The sequence below is a fragment of the Dermochelys coriacea genome, chromosome 8 (genome assembly GCF_009764565.3).
Source record: "Dermochelys coriacea isolate rDerCor1 chromosome 8, rDerCor1.pri.v4, whole genome shotgun sequence".
NCBI lineage: Eukaryota > Metazoa > Chordata > Testudines > Dermochelyidae > Dermochelys > Dermochelys coriacea.
In genome coordinates, this window is record NC_050075.1 from 94,858,361 (window position 1) to 94,880,041 (window position 21,681).

Below are 21,681 nucleotides of genomic sequence, written 5' to 3' on the forward strand. Positions count from 1 at the left end.
GACAACTCTTTCTAAAAGCTGTCTGCGTTCCCTAAATTCAAGTGCTGGATATTAAGAACAGTTGTGTACATAAGTGGCTGCATGTTGACTGAAACCCTGGCACTTGTGCAAAATTTTATCTACACACACGTGGACGTGAACTGCTTTGTCTGCTTTCATTTTCTAAAAAGAGAAGGTGTGGGTATTTAGTGGGTCTTTACACTAACTAAAGGTACAGTATGTGTCCTCTCTTCTTCTAGGTACTCATCCATCATTTTAGGCTGTCTTGGGTTTTTTATTTCTGTAAAAAGCTCTGATGTAAACATGCTTGCCTCATTTCTTTAACTCCGTTCTCACTCTATTTCCTCTGTTGTTCTCTCACTCTTTAGCATCTCCTTGCTCCATAACTGCTAAATTATGATCGTACTAATGAGCTACCATATGTTGCTTAAACTTTCACACTATATCTTCTTGTATCACAGAAAAGAGTTCTGAACTCTGCTGTGGATTTTTTATGATGACCTCCTTATTAGGTCTTAATTACAACTGCATGTTAGCTTACGGACAGGTGCATGGCATGCTGCATTCATTGACCAGTATGGGAGAAATATTTGGCCAGTGTCAGGTCTTTCCTTTCTTCTATGTTCTGGTCTTTGAAAAGGCACTTTCAATTGTGGCATCACCATAATAACCATATTAGACTGTGTGTCTACCTCTTAGCTTTGGAGGTCTGAAAAGCATTCAAACGTATGTTAGGGAGACGCCGAATATAAAAGGACAGACCGACTCTTCAAAGATTTAATGGATCATTGGGGCGAGGGGGCGTGAGAACATAATTTCTTCTTAGACCTGTAGCATTCCAGAGCCTCAATGTAGAATCTTCCCTTGAGCCACCAGTATAGTTGCCATGCTGCTAAGATGGCTGTTTTAATATGTTTGTATGTAAATTAATTTTTTTTTCCTCCATGTGTTTTTTTTTCTCTCTGCCTCCTTCCCCCTCTTCTTTCTGCCTCCTCCAGCGTATTGTCCAGTTCAGTACCAAACTTAGGTAAGCCGTGTATGTGTATGTGTGTGATTACATTAGAATGTGCCTGGAAGGGGTGGTATGGGTGTCTTGCCTCTCTTTTAAAATAGACTGTGTACTGTAAAACTCTAAAATTGGTATGTGGCAGTGTTAATTTTAAAGACTTAATATAGGTGTGCACTTTACTTGTGGTTTTGAGGTGGGGTATGGAGGCGAGATTATTCTTGCGCAGATGTAAACTGTTTCAGTAGCCGACTTGCTCAATAAAGCACTCCAGGATTCCTCTGACCGTTCTTGAGAATCTTTTGTGAAAGTCATTTCGGGTCTTGAAGGGGAAAGGGCCAGATTTGGATCTGGTATAAATGGGAATGATTCCAGTGGACTCAACTGGATTGCCTCCACTTTAACCGAGTCTGAATTGAGCCCTAGAATTTCATCCTCCTATCAGAATGAATGTACTATATTCCTCAGAATAATTTATAGGGCCTGACTGTGTCCCATGTATAAATTGGGGCTAATTCCTTAAAAAGGCTGGCCCAGTGCTTAGGGCACAAACCTGAGACTTGAAACCTGGGTTCAAATTCCTGGCCTGTATTATGCAGGAAATTGGGGTAGGTGATCGTAATAGTCCTTTCTAGCATTAGAAGATATAGATTTTTTTTTTAATGGAATTAAACTAGCTGAGAGCAGAATGAAACCCCAAACTGTTACATCCCAATAACTGGTTTCAGAGTAGCAGCCGTGTTAGTCTGTATTCGCAAAAAGAAAAGGAGTACTTGTGGCACCTTAGAGACTAACACATTTAAGGTGCCACAAGTACTCCTTTTCTTTATCCCAATAACTGTAAATTTCCAACCACAGCAGTGTGCTCAGGCAAATGACTCTCTTTTAGAGATGTCTTTGGGTGTGTTTAATTATTTCTCCCTAGCCACCAGTGCCTACTCATGGGGGCAAGTCTCCTTCCTTGTTGTGCCTTGAGAATCCTTCATTGCTACAACATTTAGTTTCTTTGGATTGATAGCGTTTCAGACAGGCTAGGTGCAATCCCAGTGTTGTTACACTCAGTGGTTTCAAATACCATACTCTGACTGTTTTCTGACTCACCATTATGCTGAATGTTTTGATAACAGAGGTGGTGTCCCAAGGAAACATGGCATATGATGACATTGATGTGGCTCAAAAAGATGCAAAGTAAGTAACCCACTTTTACAAAAGAGGATGACTACTGTAATATTTCTCCAAAACAGGTTCTTGTGCTGCAGGCAACATTCCTCCACAAATCGGTGGCATGCTATGTTGGCCTTCAGAGAGAGACTTTCATTGTACCTTTTATAACCTAAGCTAGGTAGGGTCAGTATTTATGGGAGTTCTCTAGGAAAAGCTCAGATGCTCTAAGAAAGGACGTTTCCGAAATGGCAGGTGGCATCCTAAAAGTGTTGTAAGTGAACCCTAGCATAGTACTGTCTTTTGGATAGAATGTAAAGTGGAACCTTGTCTCCTTGTGGCTCATGAAACTATCCATAAGAGATGGGGATTTAATCCCCAATGTTCCCAGTCCAACTCTTGTGTAGCTGTATTTTTGCCTTCTGCAAAAATGTCTCCCTGTAATCTTAACTAGATAGCACATACTTCATTTCTTGCTCTTCAACTATTGAGCAGTATTGATGTAAACTGGTATAAGCAGCAAGGTTCCTGCATTAAATGTTTGCGTTTCAGTGGTGTGTGAAATTCGATATTTTTTTTTTTAAAATAAAAAACCTTGTACCACCCTTCTGTTTGAAAAGGATTGTTATAAATATCCTCAATTGTTCCTTTTTTCCCTAGAGAGAAGGATGACAAACACAAAAATTGGAAGCTAAAATTTCTGATGCCAAAAGATAAAGATCAAACAAGAAGCAGTGAAGATATAGAAAGGTAACGAAAGATCTTTTTTTCTATAATTGTATGTATGCTTCCCAATTAAGTACAACATTATTTAAACTTGGAGAGAGAGCATTTTATTAGACTTTGATAACACTGAGATAGTATCCTTTTACTTTTCATGAAATTTTGCAAACTGTCTACCAAAGTTTGCAGAAACTAGACTTGGAGGAAACGTATAACCTTGGTGTATACGTGTGAGTGGGGAATTCTTCAAGGGCTTTCTTTTCCCCAGAGTTTTATCCTGAAGTTTTGTAGCCTCTCTTCTCTCTATTTGAGGTAGGTCTATATCTACCTAATGCTGTGCAGTATAGTGGTACAGCTCCTCAGCCTAAATACAACCTCTTTTAAACAAGCATTTGAGACCAAAGTATCAGTGATTGGTCTGTGCTGGGAGAAAACCACTGGCCAGAAGAACTACCTCTTTAGATGTCTCTAGGATGTGCATACAACATAGGCAGTGTCCACACAAGCACATACCATGTGGCAAGCTGGGATTAGTCCTCCAGGGTGCTGCACACTAACGCGTGTAGATCCTGCTGAAACACATTAAAAGTTCCTTAGTGCTCACTGATGTACGTATGCTTTAACCCACCAAGTAAGATAAGGTGAGAGCGTTGGGTAAGCTTTGAGCAGGGGTTTGGACTAGCTGACCTCCTGAGGTCCCTTCCAACCCTGATATTCTATGAAGCTTGAAAGCTTCTCTTTCTAACCAACAGAAGTTGACCAATAAAAGAAACTACCTCATGCACCTTGTCTAATATCCTGGGACCAACATGGCCACAGCAACACTACATTCAGTAATGTTGGCTTTTCCTGCTGTGAAAACTGAAGTGAAATGCCCCAAACTTTCCAGTTTCATCTTAAATACAAATGTGTGCACAGCTCTATTGCTGACTCTTCACAGGTATCACCTAGCATATTGACAAGCAGTCTCTTATTCTGTTTCCACTGAGACTTGTGTAATGGCTAAAGGAAGAAATGCAATGTAACTAACTTGATGAGATTTCCTCTGTTACATGGACATAGAGATTTTAGGGGCTGAAGGTATCGATGAAGAATCTTGTTAATATGCTCTTAAATGCTTAGTCTTTAAGAACTACCTAATATTGGATCTTATTTCCTATTTTTTTTAACTGAATGGTGGAAAGTAGCTGAAGGTAAGTAATTTACAAGTGTGTCTTATTTTAGTTTTAGATATTCTGATATTGTCATCACACTGTATGACCCTCCTTTCCAAATAATGGGGATCAACACTTTTTGTACCAGAGAATAATCTCAAACAAGACTAACTTCAGTGATACAAGATTTCACCCACAATTGGAGTTTTGCCAGTGGTTGCAATGGGGCTGAGATTTCACCCTGTGTTTAAAAGCTCAAAGGACATTTAACCCTATGCCACTGAAGGCTATAGAGAGCCCTTGCAAAAAAACTGAGCCCCAAATTTCCTCGTCTGAATTAATAGAAGCATATAATAACTGGAGACTTACCGCTGAATTTCAAAGGTAAACTTCATTGACTAAAATGTAATAACAGGTTTCAGAGTAGCAGCCGTGTTAGTCTGTATTCGCAAAAAGAAAAGGAGTACTTGTGGCACCTTAGAGACTAACAAATTTATTAGAGCATAAGCTTTCGTGAGCTTGATGAAGTGAGCTGTAGCTCACGAAAGCTTATGCTCTAATAAATTTGTTAGTCTCTAAGGTGCCACAAGTACTCCTTTTCTTAAAACGTAATAATAAATGTTCTAGAATGGCTCTTGAGGTGGAAAGGGTATACTCCTTTCTTCATAGTTTCCTATTTATTAATGATCCAGAATTGATCACTATTCTGGATCTCTTTTTCAAACCATCTTTAACATCTCTCAAATGCATGTGGAGGGGAAGATCCTGAGCTGGTGTAAACTATTATAGCTCCACTTAAGTCTCAGACTGGAACGGCTTATTAATTTTGTAGCTTTTCTGATTTCTAATTGTACATCATTTGATGGTGTACTAGGCAAGTGGGGCTTTCAGAGCACTATGCTTCTCCATTGATTAAAAAAGGGTAATGATGTAGACTCCCATTCCCGCATTGCGTCCCATTGACTTCATTTGGACTCTACTCAGATCAGGGCCTTAAGTGTCCAATAAAATCTTAAATAGCAGGGTGGGGGTAGGGAATGGAAATTGCTGAAGGGAGAAAGCTAACCCATTCTCCTCCTGCTCTACCTCCATAAAAATTACTAACTTAAACTATTTAAAATGCTCTATCGTCACTCTATCCCTAAGAAAGCACAGCTTTATGCAAAACACAGGTGAAGTGAATCTGTCACTAAGCCTAGGTTGATCCAAGCTGCATACTTTTGTGTTTTTAATACACACTATGAGAAGACACTGACACTGTCCGCTTGCTTTGTTCTTGCAATGATTCATTCCAGACTAAATTAGAATTGTTCAGTGCTGCTGTATGCATTGTGCTGTGTGTTTCACGCTGCTTCGCTCACTGAAGGATTAAAAAGGAGCTTCTAAGAATGTCTCCCTTCTTGATGCAGTCTTTCCTCTAGAAAATTCTTCAAAGCCAAGAAATATAACATAGACAAGAGAAAGAAGGTGGCAAAAGAAGAGAAGTTATTTAGAGAGAAATTTATGGTATGTGTTCTTTTTCTCTCCTCCTTTAAAGAAAACAATCAGCCGTGTGAGAGGACAACTATGGTTGTGTGATGCTTAAAGGATGAGCTACAGAAAGTGATCAATCTTTATCCATGGTACGCTAGATAGTCAGTCAGCAGCATCCTATATTCCAGATCTGTGGTTCAGTCCCTTTAAAAGGCCACACAAATCCCCTTGTAACCTAGTATATCCCACAATCTTTTCCAGCTGAGGATGGTAGGAATAGAGCTGCCTCAGAATTGGCTGGGGCCAGAACAGGGGTGGAACAGAGGAATCATCAGCTCCTCTTTCCCTCCCCAATCCAACTTTTTGGTTCTAGTGACTCGGTGGTTCTAGTGCAGTCTACCTCAGATGGTACCCTTTCCTGAGCCACCTCTTGATTGCACCCCCCAAACTGGGAGATACTGATTCAAAGGACCTTTATATAAACATTTTTTATAATGCTGTATAGGCTCAGTAGGCTCAGTTCGTGCTATGGTTTATAAGAGTAGCGTTGCCTGTTCTGTTCTACCAGAGTTTTTGGGAATCTAGTCCTCTGTAACAAATGAATTAGCTTTAATTATTAACATCGTTCAGGAACTGCCTGCTGTAACGGGGAACTCAGTCTAGTCTTCTGGATGGTGAAATCAGGTGTCTCTCTCAGCAGAGAGGTCAGTCTGTTTGGGGAGGGAATAGAGAGGCACTCGGAGGGAAGGGTTCTGCTGCTAGGAAGAAAGTGGGAATGGTAAACTAACAGATGCCAGTAGCTGCACAATTAGGAGATCTTTCCCAAAAGGCACAGGGAAGGATCTCTCTCAACCTCTCAGCAATATCTCTGTTCTTAATATGGAGAGGCAGGAGTTGAGCTGCCATCAGCCATCCCTGGGAGGAGCTGCAATGTGGATTAGAGATTTATCATTGCAAGTTGTCATGGCAAGTTATGACTAAGTTTCCTCTGAGAATTTTTGTTCTCTGTCATGTGTGGTTGTGAAGTGTGTGTGTGTGGGGGGGGGGGGGGGAGGGATGGAGGGGGTGGTTTTGTTTTTTTTTTAATGGGAAAATTTTTGGATCAAACCTATGCACACGTGATTACGGTACCACCTTAAAGCCCATTATTTAGTACGTTGTTCAGTCCATTTTTAAATGTCCTATGAGACACTTCAATCACTTCGCCCATGAGGCTGTACCATAGTTGTATTTGATCACACTGTCTTGAACACTTACACGGGCATTAAGGAAACCTTTATTTTTTAAAATGTGGTTTCATTTACTTAAATTTATCCTCCTTTGTGTACAGCCCTAAAAATTCGTCTCCTTCTTTGGCTTTTCACTATCTTTAAATACTTGTAATAGTTCTCCACCCAAATCACCCTAATCATTATTTTACAAAAGTACTTCCATCTTCGATAGTTATATTTCTGAGATCAGAAGATAAATAAAGGGCTTAATATGTAGTGATGTATTTTTTTTTATATATATATTAGTACAATAAGGAAATCACAATCATCAACACAGCAGTTGCACACTGTTCTGTCGCAAGCAAAGGAAAACTTGATTTACCAATCACCGCCGGAGAACAACTCGATGTTATTGACGTCACAGAAGAGCATCAAGTAATATGTCGCAATTCTGAGGGCAAATGTAAGTTTGCAACGGTTGCTTAACGACACGGGATCAGGTTTTAAACAACTTTTGTGAGACAAAGATATTTAGAAAGTTGCTGCAGGCAGTTTGTGACTAGCACAGCAAACAAATATACAAAGTTGCAGATGAATCATGTGCATATTGATTTTCTTTTCCTCCTTAGATGGCTGTGTGCTATTGGAGCATTTGGATTTCAGGTAAATCTGGATTTATTTGTTTTTACAATTCCTATGGTCAGAAACTCTTGCTGTATTGAGGTGCATATAAAACTTCTATTGCTGGTGGGAAAGTTGTGTTTTAATTTGTTGATATAAAAATAGTGTTTAACTCAAATACTTCCTTATTTTGTAATACTAAGCAATAGTAACTTTAAGCAGCTTAAAGCTGTACTAATGCTAGTCTGACTGCAGCTAGAAATATACTGTGCCAGCATACTAGACTGACATAAATTGATGATGTGCCACTGAAGTCAGGGAACCGAGGCCAATTTACGCCTGCTGACAATGTGGTAGATTTTTATATATGTTCAGCTTAGTATTAAAAGTTTAAATGCATCAGATGGAAATAAGTATATAAATGCAATATTGCAACAGACAATTCGATGCATATTTTGGCAAGGTGCTTATTACAGTAGTAATAATTTTTTTCTTTTGTGGGCCAGCCATTAATATTGGTCATCTGACAGACAGCCTCTTCCTGTGGAGTCTTGTGGAGAATCTGCTTTAAGCTTCCCAAAGATGGTGCAGGTGTGCCTATACATGCCAATTGTGGAAAACGGATATGAATGTAAATTAGAAGTATTTTTCCCCCATTTAAAAGGATCTACATATTTTAAAAAGATGAAACACCCATTGAATGTACAACAGGTAACTAGTGCAACTTGTTTAGGGAATTATCCCTCTGTTCACTACTTCTAGTATTGCTTATTTTGTACAAGGTCCACCTAAAGGTGGACATTCAGTTACCTTACCTGTGAATTTTTCTACACTGTATGTAGCTTGGAATTTGTAGGGTAGGACTCTTAATATTTACTAGGCATTCACTCTGTATAATGATTACATGAAGTTTGTCTTGTTACTGTTCCTTTCTTAATGGTGTTGGAAATGTAAACTTTCTGAGGAACTTTTGAAGCACTTGTATGCAAATTATGGATTCTTATGACTAAGCTATGTTTCTGGATTTGAGCCAGAGAATGAGTTGTGAAATATTATTTGGTACTGTTGTTGCTGAATTAAAAACCGTATTAGCGATAGAGGAGTTACTTGTATCTTTAAGAAATATTAATTTTAAAAGTAGTTTGTACATAAAACACTAAATGCAGAATTCACTTTATATTGATTTTTGACTTTTGAAAGCTAAATTGCTAAGCCTACTGGGGGCATATTTCAAAGGCAGAAATGACAGGTACCTAACTCCCACTGACAGAGATAAGGTGCCTCTCTCGCTTGTGCATTTACAATCTAGCCCTAACCCTAACCATTTTTTAAAATCTGTTCCTAAAACGAAGGCGGACTATCTCTACTAGTAACGGCTTGCTTTTGGTCTACCATGTACTTACTGGTCCTAAAAAGAATAGGTGGGGAATCTGATCCACTTTTAGTCTAAAGGACCATGAGGAAATACTGCTCAGAAAAAGAATCGCGCTACGGCTCTAACTCTGTCTCCTGTATGTATTAAGTTTTTTCAAGATTCTGTGGCATGAAACACCCTGTACCTGAGACTGGAATCTGTTCCTTTATACACAGTGAGCTGAGTAGTCCTAAAAATTGTTAGAAGGTGGCTTGTTCAGAAATAGATGTTTTCCAAGCTAAGTGAACGTGCCACAACAAAAATGCTGTTCACTCCATAGTTATTTCAAGCCTGGCATGGAAAACTTCAAGAAAACAGAGCAAATATTTAGCATTTACTCAGAAGTAGATATACAGAGATTTTTTTTATTTTAACATGTGGTTACCATTAAGTGTGCTGGCCTGCACACTATCCATACTTAAAAAGTTACACATGCACAGCTTTGCAAGGTTGCCAGCACAAATATTTAGACTTCTTCTCAAAATCTAGATGGACTACTTGTGATGCTGAAGTGTTCATCTGGTTTCAGAACAGATTGGAATTTGTATTATGTCTGTCATCTACCGCCTTTTCAGTGTAACTATATTTAGCTAAGTTGCTATGGCAAGTTGCCTATCGCTTTCTTATATAAGAATCTTGGATTTGGGTGGGGTTTTTTTTTTTTTTTTAATTTTTTTTAAGAACACTGTTGGCCTGAAATTTTTTTTTTAAGTTTATTGAAATCAGTAAGAAAGAATTATGTGTAGGATTGTTTATTCTATAGTAACAAAGGTATCAGTTCTAAAACTGATAGAACAACCAAAAAAACCCGTCAAAGCATAGAGTGAAGGTGCAGCTGTAAAATACTTACTGGGGCAGATCCTCAACTTGAGCCCATGGAGACATGACAATCTACACCAGCTGAGGATCTAGTGTCATTTCATAACTCTCTGAATCCAATCCTCTTCAACCTGTACTTTACTGACTTCCGTGCATGACACTGAGGATCGCAGGATTAGGCCCTAAATCACCATATGCCACTAGTGAAACTCTATCCCTTCAAGGCAATTAAAAAGAAAAATAGATTGTGTCCTTTTCCAGAACAGCTTCATGTTGGTGTTGGCTGCAATGAACGTGTCAATTTGTCTTGTTAAACAAAATTAAACTGTCTCTACAAGGCATCAGTTTGCTGACAGATTCCAACATACTGTTCTGGCAAATGTATGTACTGAACAATAGCACTTGATAATGTGAAAGGCTGATTTTGCATAAACTTCTGTAGTGCATACTAATTTGTACTCCAATGAATTAGGAAAATTTAATACACACATTTAGCTGTAATCACATCAATGTGTTGCACACAGGAAACTATTTTAGAATGGCTCCCCTTTGTAGTTCTGTTTGAAAATTTGATGAAGACTTAAAATAAAATCTGTATAAACTTCCCACCCATTTTCTGAAAACACAAATGCTCTTGGTAATATGCCAACTATCGTTTTATTGGTGCTGAGAGACAACCCAAGTTTCTTTGGCTTAGTTGTCAGTTCTGTGGCCATGGAAACACCATGTAAAGAAGCTGAGAAACTGAGAGGAAATCAAAATGCATGTTGCAAACTATGTAAAACCACTAGATCATCCATTCCATGTGCTGCAATAGAGCCTGCAACCAGATCACAAGTTTTCCAAACCAGCTTTTATACCATTCCCCTGCAATCAAGGGATGTGCCATTGCAAGATCTCCCCCCACCCCCAGCCCCAAAGCCCCTTGCTCCTCCCCAGCTTTTTGCATAGGGATCCAAGGTTTGATTCTGTGTTTTGTATTAGTAACCACTAGATCACATTGATTTCATCCATCCCGTTAAGGTGTTTGGCTATTAATATTATGGAATCCAGTGAAATTTTGAGGTCTAAAATGTCCAAACATGAGGTACTTCAAGAATACTGGGACAGAAAGTGGGATCCTGGCTCCTTGAAGCCAATGGCAAAATGATTATGAAATACTGATCTGTAAGGGGAAGTTCATTTTCTTTCATGTGTGGCGAACCTTAATTTTTCTCAGTTGTCTCTTGATATTGGCAACTAGGGGGAAATGGACTAATCATAAGTCCAACAGTACTGAGGTGTTCTATTTTATATTTAAAACATTTGTTGCTATCATTTTTTTTCCTTCTGAGTTTATTAAAGTGCAAATGTCAATCATGGAGACTGCATCCCATGCAGTGCAGTACACACAGACAAAGTTTCCACACCATAAATGGAAGGTAAAAGGCTTTTTTTGGTGATTATCTGAGACATAATTATGTGCACAAAGAACAAAACTGAAACTATGCTCAGTGCCCTTCCACAATAACGATTATCCAAAAAGTATTTTAATCATAAGTTTAAAAAAATAAACAAACAAAAAAAAACTGTCTTGTCCTGGTTCTTCTGTTAATAAAATGTGAAAAGCCAAGAAAAACAAAACTCTTTAGAGAATTTGTCTTCTGAACCTCATATTTGACATTCCTTTTTTTAATCTTTATAGTCAGAGCTCTTAATATTAACACCTAAAATATTTTAATGAGAAAATCATAAGTATCCATTTGCTTTAAAATAAAATATTAATAGGAAAATGCAATGTACTAGTCTGAGATTACTTAAAATTTAGGGTATCTGTCTTAATATAATGGGTCAAGGACACTATAGTTGTCATGTAATTTTCAGTTTTGCTTTATACTCTAAAGGGGGGGGGAAGCTGTAAGATATACAGTTATAACACATGAAACACACGAACAGGCTTCCAGCAACAAGAATAAATATTACCATATTTGCAGTATCTACTTCACAGCTTTGTGAAATGCTATTCCTCCCCCCCACCCCACATTTTAAAAGATCAGAAAACCACAAATGAGCATGAACAGTCTTATAAATAAGTTACAAAGATAAGTTAAGGCAGCTGCAGCAGGAGCATCAAGATTTTGCTTGAGAATAGAGTACTACTTGGTTTTATAGGAAAAAATGATTCACGTTTACCATTGGATCTTTGATATGCTGACCACTTCTCCCGATGATTAACAATGGCAAAGATGTGTGCATGAAATGCTTAGACCATTGCATATAATATCAACATCCTAGTTTGTACTGAGTCAGTGTTCAGTCACACAAACACATACACAATGTGGGATTTTTTTTTTTAGTGTCAGTTAAAAATCTGATACCAATATCCATGAAGACTTGAAGCGTGTGTAGGGGAGGGTGGGGGGGGTAGTGGGTACATTTTACTCACCAATACATTTATAGTCCATGTTAAATCTGAGTAATTTATCTTCTAGTGTGTCTTACAAAAAGAAGCTATAAAAATAATTATTCAAATGTGTGATGGGGAAGAATCAAAAGCATACTAAAGGGAAGTGTTAAATAAGCAACAGGAAATATTGAAAATAAGACTTAGGGTAAAACATAAGGGTGAGTGCAGTAGCTTGATGGTACATTTTAAATTGCACTTCACTGCATCCTTGTACGCTACAAGTAAAATATTAAAGAAATTAGAGCAGGTGTCTTTTATCAATAGGGTGTGGATCTGGGTGACATTTCTTTCTAGAACTAAACTAGTTAAAGACTGAGCCAAAATGAGAACACAACAAATGCACTTCAAGTATTTATAAAGATTCTATTCATTTCTTGTCAGCATGATGCTGAATCAAACATGTTATTTGCAGACCAAGTGAAATGAAATTATGACTTTCTGCAATTAGCATACGTAGAAGGCACGAATTCGTTTTATATGTAGAGTGTGCGGATTTTTCTTCTAAATCCGATGTATAAAATACCCCATTGATGCTTAATTTTTTTTGTAAATTGGGCAGGAATTAAAAGAAGACCTAAACTAGACCTCATCAAAACAGAAGAGGTTAATGAATTGGTATTACCACAATAAGAATACAGCAGAGACTGACAAAAAGCTGTTTCATTTCTTCCTACAGTGTTAGTATGTCTATCCTAAAGTACACCTTTGGAAGGACTAAATTTTAATATGTTGAGTGTGGGGTAAAAATTAACTTGTCTTGTTTTTAAAAAAAAAAAAAATCCTGCCTTCAAGCTTTAAAAGTTCAATTTTGAGTCTAGAAAATGTCAGTGTTCTGACATCCCGGTAAACCTGTGATCTGCAAAATGTAGCTATCCACTGCTTGAAAATTGCACTTTGAATAGTTCAAGTCTGTATAATTAAAATATATCTACCCTGCTTGCCCAAATGATAAATGCATAAGTATAACCAAAAAGTTGGCTAAAGACGTGGATAATGACAATCTGAAACTGTATCTGCGTACAGCAGCTTCAGTTTTGTTAGACGCCAGAAGCATGATCCTATGTGAGTAGCATTAACTAATACAGTTCCTCAAAAGATTGCAAAATATACAGCTGAGTTGGGTTAGTTTGTTGAAGGGATAGTTTAATGTTCTATATTAATAGAGGTACTACTCTATCAAGCCTTCTGCTGAGGCAGTGTTATCTAGTAAATTGACTATAGGAGTTGACAGTTAGGAACACCTGAGTACTAATGTGGCTGCTACTAATGTGTTCTGTTGACTTATAGTACAAAAGTTGCTTAGCCTCTTTTGGGAAGTGTTTCTTCATCTGTAAAACTGGGATATTCTATTACTACCTATTCAAGAAGGCATGGCTGTGTGGCTTCATTCGTTAGTTAATGTTTGCACAGTGTCTTAAAGATGTAAAGTGCTGTGTAAGTGGTAATTCTTACCCTACTGCCTAGTTATTCCACATGTCCTGACCCTATAGGAAGGGAGTGTGTCATCCTAAAGGAACTCCAGTGGTGCCAGTGTAGGATGTGGGAGAAGAGAGTTCAGTTCCCTGCTCTCCTACAGACTTTGTGTGACCTTGGGTGAGTGGAGATAATTAGCACTTCCATACCTGACCATAAAGGACAAACAGATTGAAGACTGTGATGCCCAATGCTGTGGTGATGGAGGCCATGTTGTCATGACTCAGATACTAATGAGTAGTAGGCCCTGCTCACCTCTCGGATGCCCTCCATCTACAATGTCCAAACTACTGCCAGCCTCCAATAGTCCACCACTGTGTATGTACTATTCTACCCCTTCCTGCCTTAAAACTGAAAACTTGCTCTGGTTAAGGCCTGTTAAGCAAATCCTATGGATCAGAAAGGTCCATTTCCCCCATGCCCAGGGTTTTTTCCCCAAAGGTGTCATAAAAAATTTGGAGCAGAAATTATGCAGGTCATGTGCATCCCTTTCTACTTTCTCCAGGCATGGGCCTGGGTCTGCAGGATCCTGAGGTACATTATCAACACTGCATTTTTCAACAGAAGAACAAAGTTCTGTTAATTTTTGTGTTTAAAATGCTAGGTAAGCGATGTGTGGCCAAAACTGGAATCCCTATTACTAAAGTGACATGAACTTACAGAGGCCAGAAGGAAATCAAATTTGGCCCCAAATGTTTAGAGGTGGGAGGCTGGATTCTCCACTGACTTGCATAATTACTTACACACAAGCAAAAGGCTTGTAAAATGTTACAAATACCAGGCATAGGTTCAAAGCCATGGAGATTCATCCATCCTACAGTATTTTATTTAATTTTTCAAAAATTGCTTGTTACATAACCTAAGAACCCAACACGCATTCCTTGTGTTTCTTTTAAAAGCACAGTCCTTCTGCTGCAGGGCTTGTAATTCAAATACTGCAGCACTGGCCTAATATTGTATACAGGACTCTGACAGTGAAATTGGTTTTGAAACACACTACGCTGCTCTCCTTGCCTAACCTGAAAGACAGGCAGAGAGTAAATAATGGGCACAGATAGTGGAAAAGCCAGAGTTGTAAAGTTACACTTGTGTAAGTCGAAGGTGTGATCTGCAACAAAAGTAAGGCAACTTGTTTTTAAAAATTAGACTTTAAGCTGAAAGCGTCTCACTAATGGCAAGTAGCTAGCAAAATATCCCAATTTGTCTACATTATCTCAAATGATTAAGACAAAAGGCCCAACGTATGATGATTTTTACTTGCTTCTTATAGAAACTTTCAGGATGTATAGTGGAGTTTAATAACGCAATAAACAGTTCCTAGCCAAAGAACCTTATGACTGTTTTTAATAGCCTTACAAGTAGAATGATGATCGTTTTCACTAATGTGGAAGCAGCCCCCTTGCCAAAATTCTCCTTTTACTTTTTTTTAAATGGAGTCAAGATTTTTGGCAATGTTTTCATGTAGTGTCTGTTTCTTGACTTGATTAGTTTGACCCTGGTCTCTGATAGTCAGGTGATAGGAATTAAATACCATAGCAAAAGTAGGCAAATGCCAATGGTACCCATTAGATTAAGCCTAAGTAATTTTAAAAAAAAAATGTTTTGGTAAAAGTCCATACGTGGCGTTTACCCTTGTGTAACACAACTTTTAACATTACACATCCCTCTCTTTATTTTAGCAAAAGCTTATTCTTCAGTTAGCCAATTGTAAAGAAATAATAAATCCATAAGACATCCCTGCCTTATCACTATAGCAGCGAAGGTCACAGTCTATTAAGTGTTAAAAGTACATGAAAGCCCTACGGTCTGGAACGCCTCTTTGAAACTTAACTGCTGACTATCCTGAAACAGTACAAGAGGGGGACTCTCTACACTGTAGGACTGGTAAGGTACATTTGGCAGCTGACTTGGGAAAGGGATCAAGGATAAAGAAAAGGACCTGCTATGAGAAAGATCATTTGAAATATAAACCCTACTGAAACTCTCATGTGCCTGAGCATTTCACAAAGGAAAATTGCCACTACCACTTAAGCAATCCAGCTATTTGTCATTTATGGGCTGAACGAGGATTGGGATGACCCTGGGCAGCTAATGGGGTGAGGAGCAGATTGGAGTGGTTCTCTTCTCCTCCTCCTCCCCCCCCCCCCCGACTCCCCTGTTCCCACTGTCCTTGATAATACCACCCAGACAGTGTCAACTCCCCAACAATCTCTCAGGCTCTCTCTCCCTGCAGAAATCCCTCTTCTAGATTCTTTTTTCCTTTGCTCCTACCAAGTACCTTCAGTATAGTGTGTTCTAATGGCTCCCTCCACCCAGTCCCTCTACCTCCCCGACACTTGCTTCTGCTCAGGAGGGCTGATACCCTGAAATGGAGACCAGTGACTATTTCTCACCGCTCAGAAATGTTAAACAGAGCGTTGCACAAACCTTGGCATCGGCTTCATCTACTGAGACGTTAAGAATTTTTCCCCAGGTCAGAAATCTGTGCTGCTTACAAGACAGCTATCTGAAATATTTGGTAGGAGGTGAGGCGAGGCTTGTAGTAATTTACGGGAGCCCTAACGTCACCAAAAGCAGGTTGAGTATATATTGTGCAATGCAATTGGTGGCCAGAGAGGGGGAAAAACCAAGCAGCCTTGAACATTAAAAGGAGGCCACCAGGCCAGGACTATTCCATAGACCCAAAGCAGGAGGAGGGAGGGGGAAATCTTCTGGGGAAACAGCTCTCTCTAACTCAAAGCCTTAATGTGTGAAGGTCTCTGAGGGGTGTGAGCCGTGCCTTATGTGTGACCCTGCACTTCTGCCACCTGATATCTAAAATAGGGTTGCATGTTCCAAGATCCCAGAAACCTCTACGCAGCTGCTGGTTTTTATGCCAGAGCTATTCAGAGACTGGCTGGCATCAGTTTGTAAATATTGCAGGAGTTTTATTAGAGCTGGATTTTGTTTAATATAGTTATTTGTTTATACCGCTCATCTGGTTCACCCGTGTGAGCCCCCTTGAATAGCACTGGGGATACAATATATATGTCACTAGAGAATTGTAGATATTGAGGCTCAGCCAAGTTTCCATATGTAGAGGTAGGCAGCACTTCGGGAAGGGTTGCTTACTGATGCAGTATCTGTTTTAAAATCGGGCCCGGTTCTTCCCATTCATCTTCACTAGTAAAAGCAGTCTGGTTTATACTGTGGTGAAACTAAAAACAGGTTTGTCTCATTTATTACACTAGTTCCCTCAGTGCTTTGTAATGGGAACTGGAGCCACGGAAGGGAGTATTTGGGGCTGGAGGGGGTGTTTGTGCATGACAGTGTACGCTATGCCCAGGATATGACCAAACAAACGGAAAAAGAAACAAGCTAGGACCAGATTCTCAGTGCAATCACGCATGTCGAGGGACAGGTGCCTCAGCACTGAGCATCAGCGAGCTAATGCCATGATCAGACTGGCACACATTTCAAAAAAATCCATTGTGTGGCTACCCAGGCGTGGCGTAACGGAGGCCACGCTCCCCATCAAGGAGCCAGTCAGGGATCCAGTAAGCGACTGGAATTCAGCAGTGGTAGAATCAATACTCAGTCTTGGTCTGTGCAAGCCAGCTGCAGAGCATGAGCGCTGTGGTGTGGATGAGCCTGACCTCTGCTCCATGACATCATCTTAAATGCACAAACAAACAGCGTTATTTAAAATCTACTCCGCTGCTACCCCGGGGGTGGGGCCTGGCCAAGAAAGGAACACTTGCATCACCAGCGCACTCATGCTAGGAATGAAATTCTGGCTCTGCTGAAGTCGGTGACAAAATTCCTGTTAACTTCAGTGGGGCCAGGATTTCATCCTAGAAGTGTACCAGCTAAAATGGGTGTTGCATTAGGAGGGGGAAAGGAAGTCTTAGATTAAAGCTCACTGCGTGTACCTGCTTGAGAGATTCTATAAAGTAAAAATACATAAGTGCTCTGGTATCGAGCTACTTCCACACACTTTGCTGTGTGTGATCGCTTAAGATCAAAATGCGTTTGCAGCAGATGAGGGAAAAGCATGTGGTGCAGTGACAAATGGGTAGGCTCGTTGGAATTGATTTTTCCCCTTTCATAAGTACTATTAAAGAACTATTAAACTGTCACAGTCGTGCTAGTGGAGATGAATGGACCAGAGTTACTCAAGTGGACTAGAGATGGCATAGGAGAGTCTGAAAATAGAAAGTGACAAAACTCTCAAAATTCCCCATTCTATGCGATTCAACTGTCATGCCACAACACTTCCTGCTTACCATCAATGCTTTTAAAGTCCAAAAGATAGCTGCGATTGTCAACCTGGTAAAGCTGTAAACTCATTTTCACATAATTCCCGGTCACCGGATTCTTTCGACGCACTCTAAGATGATAAGCGTTCACCACCTAAAACAGGTAACTTTCTTTCAGGAATAAAATTCAAGGTGGTAGAAAGAACATTTCCCACCTCCCCAGCGTGAAACATTTCAAGAAAAGAACACTGTCTGGAAAGAATGATTGCTTTAACATACATAAATAAATACCCTAGTTTCTTCTAAAATATGTGTGGGCTTTTTTATGTTAAGTGGTTTTCAGTTAGGGTTGTGCGCACCTCTCTTGCCACCCTACTAAGCCCACATGTGTAACTCTCAATACAATCTGTTCCTTTTGTACACTATTTATAAAGGATTTGCATGGATGGCAGGTCTGTTGGGATGCGAATCGTGTTTATGGAGTTAGTCTTAGGGTGTGGACAACTATTGCTCAAGCCTAATACTAGAAAAAACTTCATCGCCTACAGAATTATTTAGCTAACTTCATTCTGATTATAATTCCACTTCCATTTGTAGAGCTGCACTCGGGATAAATATGGCTCATTAGCTTTCTGTCTTGCTGTGCATCTAACCAAGCTGCTAGCTGTTGCAGACTCCAATATCTTTATTTAGACTGTAAGCTCTTTGGGGCAGGGACTCTGTCATATGTTTTGGACAGTGCCTTGGGCAATGGGGACTTGGCCTCTAGGTGCTACTGTCATACAAATAAATAATACTGAGAAAGGGAGCAGGCTTCCAGAAATGACAGCAAATCAATTCACTGAACAGAGAGAGAATATTCTTGGGGGAGAAGAGCGACACATTCAGATTTACTTCAGAGAGCAAATATTAGTTGAATTAAATGGTAATGTAACTAAACACCCCTATTCTGCCCTCCGCCTGCCAAAACAGGGAGTGGGGTAAAACAGGAATTCTGTGTTCGAAAATAGTCCGAGGTTTAGAAGATATGCTTTAGTCAAACACAAGTAATTGGGATCTATACTTGGGTGACTGGGGAAGTTCTACAGTTTGTCTTATGCAGGAGATCAGACTAGATCAGTGGTTCTCAATCAGGGGTATGTAGAAGTCTTCTACATCAACTCATCTAGATATTTGCCTGGTTTTACAACAGGAGACATAAAAAGCACTAGCAAAGTCAGTACAAACTAAAATTTCATACAATGACTTGTAGATAGATTTCAGTGTATAGTTTATATTGTGCTAAGTAAAATATTTATATTCCAATTGATGTATTTTATAGTTTTATGATAAAAATGAGAAAGTCAGCAATTTTCAGTGCTGGTGTGCTGTGACACTTTTGTATTTTTATGTCTGATTTTGTAAGCAAGTCGTTTTTAAGTAAGATGAAACTTGGGGTATGCAAGACCTATCAGACTGCTGAAAGGGGTATAGTTGAGAGCCACTGGACTAGATAATCAAATGGTTCATTCTGGATTTATAATCTATGAAAAGTTCACACTCGGTTAACTCCTTTGTGGCAAGTACAAGTTTTAGTGGTTCCCAATCTGTAAAGCAGCTTTCAAACCTGTCCTGAGCTGCCTCTAATGATGGGACTCTTACTGCACGTAGGGGCCTGAGCTGAGCCATTTTCCCATTCGTTTCACATAGCTACCCACAAATGAATTACATGTTGGAAACTTTAACACATTATTAGGGGTGATGTTTTAAATGCCGGCATTTCAAAAGTAGCATATGCAGCAATGGTAACATTCACATGCTTTACACCATTAAGTAAACCATTCTAGAATGAACTACTGGGGATAAACGTAGCTGTGTCATGCCAGCGTGTCAATGGTTATGGGCCTGATTCTGCACTGCCTTCTATCTTGTGTTGCTATTTACCCTGGTGCAAAGTGGTTGGTTGTAAAAGGCTAATGAGTCAGATGGTCACAGGTAAGTGACTACAAAAGGCTGTGGAGAATCAGGCACAGTAGTTCTTAATGAGGGCTAAATCAATGGCAAGACCTTATCTGAGCACAAGAAAAATTGAATTGCTAGCTACTGCAAAAATACCTGTCCTGTCTCATGCACCAATATCTCAGAAAACCCAGTTAAAAGAGAATATTACCAAAGCAAAAAAAGAAAAATCAAGCATGAGAAAGTTCAGCCCCCATCGGTGCATTGTTTGGGAAGCATTAAGTGACCTGTAAGCAGGAGCTAGACATGGATGTGCCTTCACCTATAAGTACAGTTTCACTAGTGCAATGCTATAATCAGTTCCCTTGTAGTAAAAGAACTTTTGTCCACAAAGTAAATAGCCTATATATTCCTTAAGAAAAGAATAAAGGAAACAGATTGTGCAGTTTCAGGATATGTGATTGTTATGACCCATCCAGGAGTTTTCAAGGTATTCAATCGCTAAAATTAGAAATATGACCAGCTCCTGCTAGTTCTGCAGCTAAACAAGGCAGAATTATCCTTCCAACGTAGGCTGAGAGAGTTAAAATAAGGAAGTGTATATTTTATGTCAGTAATACAGGTGGAGCTTATTTAGCCACAACTAGCATTTTTCAGGTGGAGTGTTTTGTAAAAGTAAAAATAATAAATTAGAGATGATAATACAGTTCAAAACAGACAATCCTATAACAATACTTACTAACTGCACTGATCAATTCAGATCAGGAGAACTTATAAGAAAATGAGCCTTGAAAATGGTCACAAAGCACTGATATTTCCTACCTTCCATTCAAAATCCAGCTGTTTCATAGCTCTGTACACTTCAGCCATAATGTCGTACGGTTTGCTTTGACTGCGGATTCCTAGATGCCACTTGGCTTTTTTCACAGTCAGAGATTTTGGCTTGGTAGTATTCAGTGCATCCAAGGGACACCGTGCTTTGGGACTGTCTGCTATTAAAGGAGGCATCCGCTCTGGGTGCGGTTTCACCCCCGGAGGTATGTGCATAGTGCTGTCATCCATAAATGAGCCAGTGGGTGGACTAGAGGCGAGGTAGAACTCACTGGCTTGGTTCATGATTCTCCGATTGTCAATGATAAGGTGGTAAGCTACTGCAAGCTGGTCTTGTGGGTCACCACTATACAAGCTGTTCATCACCTCCGACTCTGTGCACTCAAACTTCTCACAAACTTCCCGCACTGCGTCATCATCAATGACATTGGCATCATAAGAAGGATCCTCTGGAAACAAGTAACTGGGCAAGTCTTGTTTAAACCACTCGTGTTCTCTAGAGGAAAAAGAAATGAAACTGTGACTACAGAGAGAGAGAGAGAGAGAGAGCGAGCATAGCCATGAGTCTGAATTTACAGATGGGCAACCTAGCTGTGATTCATTCTATGAGCTACAGCCTGGGGTTATGGGGAGGGTGAAGGGGGTAGAATCAACGAGACAGACCCTCAGCTGCTGTAAACTGGCAAAGCTTTGTTGTTTCAATGGAGCTACAATGATTTACACTGGTTGACAATCAAGTCCATTATTTTTAGTGATGTCTGAGACTACAGTTAGGCAGTGGAACTCATTGCCACAAGACAACAGTGTGGCCAAGAGTTTGGTGGAACTCGAAACAGGCATGGCCACTACTATCTTATTCTAGAACACAAAGTGCTTGTTGAAGGCCTTGAATTGACAGCCCTGCAAACTATTAATTATTTATCAACACACCGGTAGCATGCTTTCTTCAGACTAAGGTACCACACCAATACTGACTAGAGGGGCAAAGGACAGTTTCCATTTTTGGTCTTTCTGTTATAACTTCCAACAAGACTGTGAGTTGTGTGAAATAGTCACACCAAACAAAGCAATGAGCACGTGTGCAAGGTCTCCTGCACGTGATAGGGTGTCCACCCAACACAAAGCTTATAGATTCATAGATACTAAGGTCAGAAGGGACCACTCTGATCATCT

At 39.6% G+C, this 21,681-nt stretch overlaps 2 protein-coding genes across 6 annotated transcripts in view; one reads left to right on the plus strand and one right to left on the minus strand.

Moving 5' to 3' along the window:
• Window positions 1-8,521, plus strand: part of FYB2 (FYN binding protein 2) — a 42,631-nt gene extending 34,110 nt beyond the window's left edge. For 3 of the 5 annotated variants that reach the window (XM_038413845.2, XM_038413846.2, XM_038413843.2), the window contains 7 exons: window positions 999-1,027; window positions 2,134-2,194; window positions 2,828-2,917; window positions 5,454-5,550; window positions 7,035-7,191; window positions 7,358-7,391; window positions 7,856-8,521. In XM_038413845.2, the coding sequence (XP_038269773.1) occupies window positions 999-1,027; window positions 2,134-2,194; window positions 2,828-2,917; window positions 5,454-5,550; window positions 7,035-7,191; window positions 7,358-7,391; window positions 7,856-7,862 (475 nt within the window). In that variant the 3' untranslated portion in view covers window positions 7,863-8,521. Of the gene's footprint in view, window positions 1-998; window positions 1,028-2,133; window positions 2,195-2,827; window positions 2,918-5,453; window positions 5,551-7,034; window positions 7,192-7,357; window positions 7,396-7,855 lie in introns of those variants that run through there. The other 2 variants (XM_038413844.2, XM_043490519.1) reach the window with 2 other exon arrangements.
• Window positions 8,522-14,649: 6,128 nt separating this feature from the next.
• PRKAA2 (protein kinase AMP-activated catalytic subunit alpha 2) overlaps window positions 14,650-21,681 on the minus strand; it is a 32,385-nt gene continuing 25,353 nt past the window's right edge. The window contains exons 7-9 of the mRNA XM_038414833.2: window positions 20,500-21,004; window positions 17,767-17,893; window positions 14,650-17,155 (exon numbers count right to left, since the gene is read on the minus strand). Coding sequence (XP_038270761.1) covers window positions 16,920-17,155; window positions 17,767-17,893; window positions 20,500-21,004 — 868 coding nt within the window. The 3' untranslated portion in view covers window positions 14,650-16,919. The remainder of the gene's footprint in view (window positions 17,156-17,766; window positions 17,894-20,499; window positions 21,005-21,681) is intronic.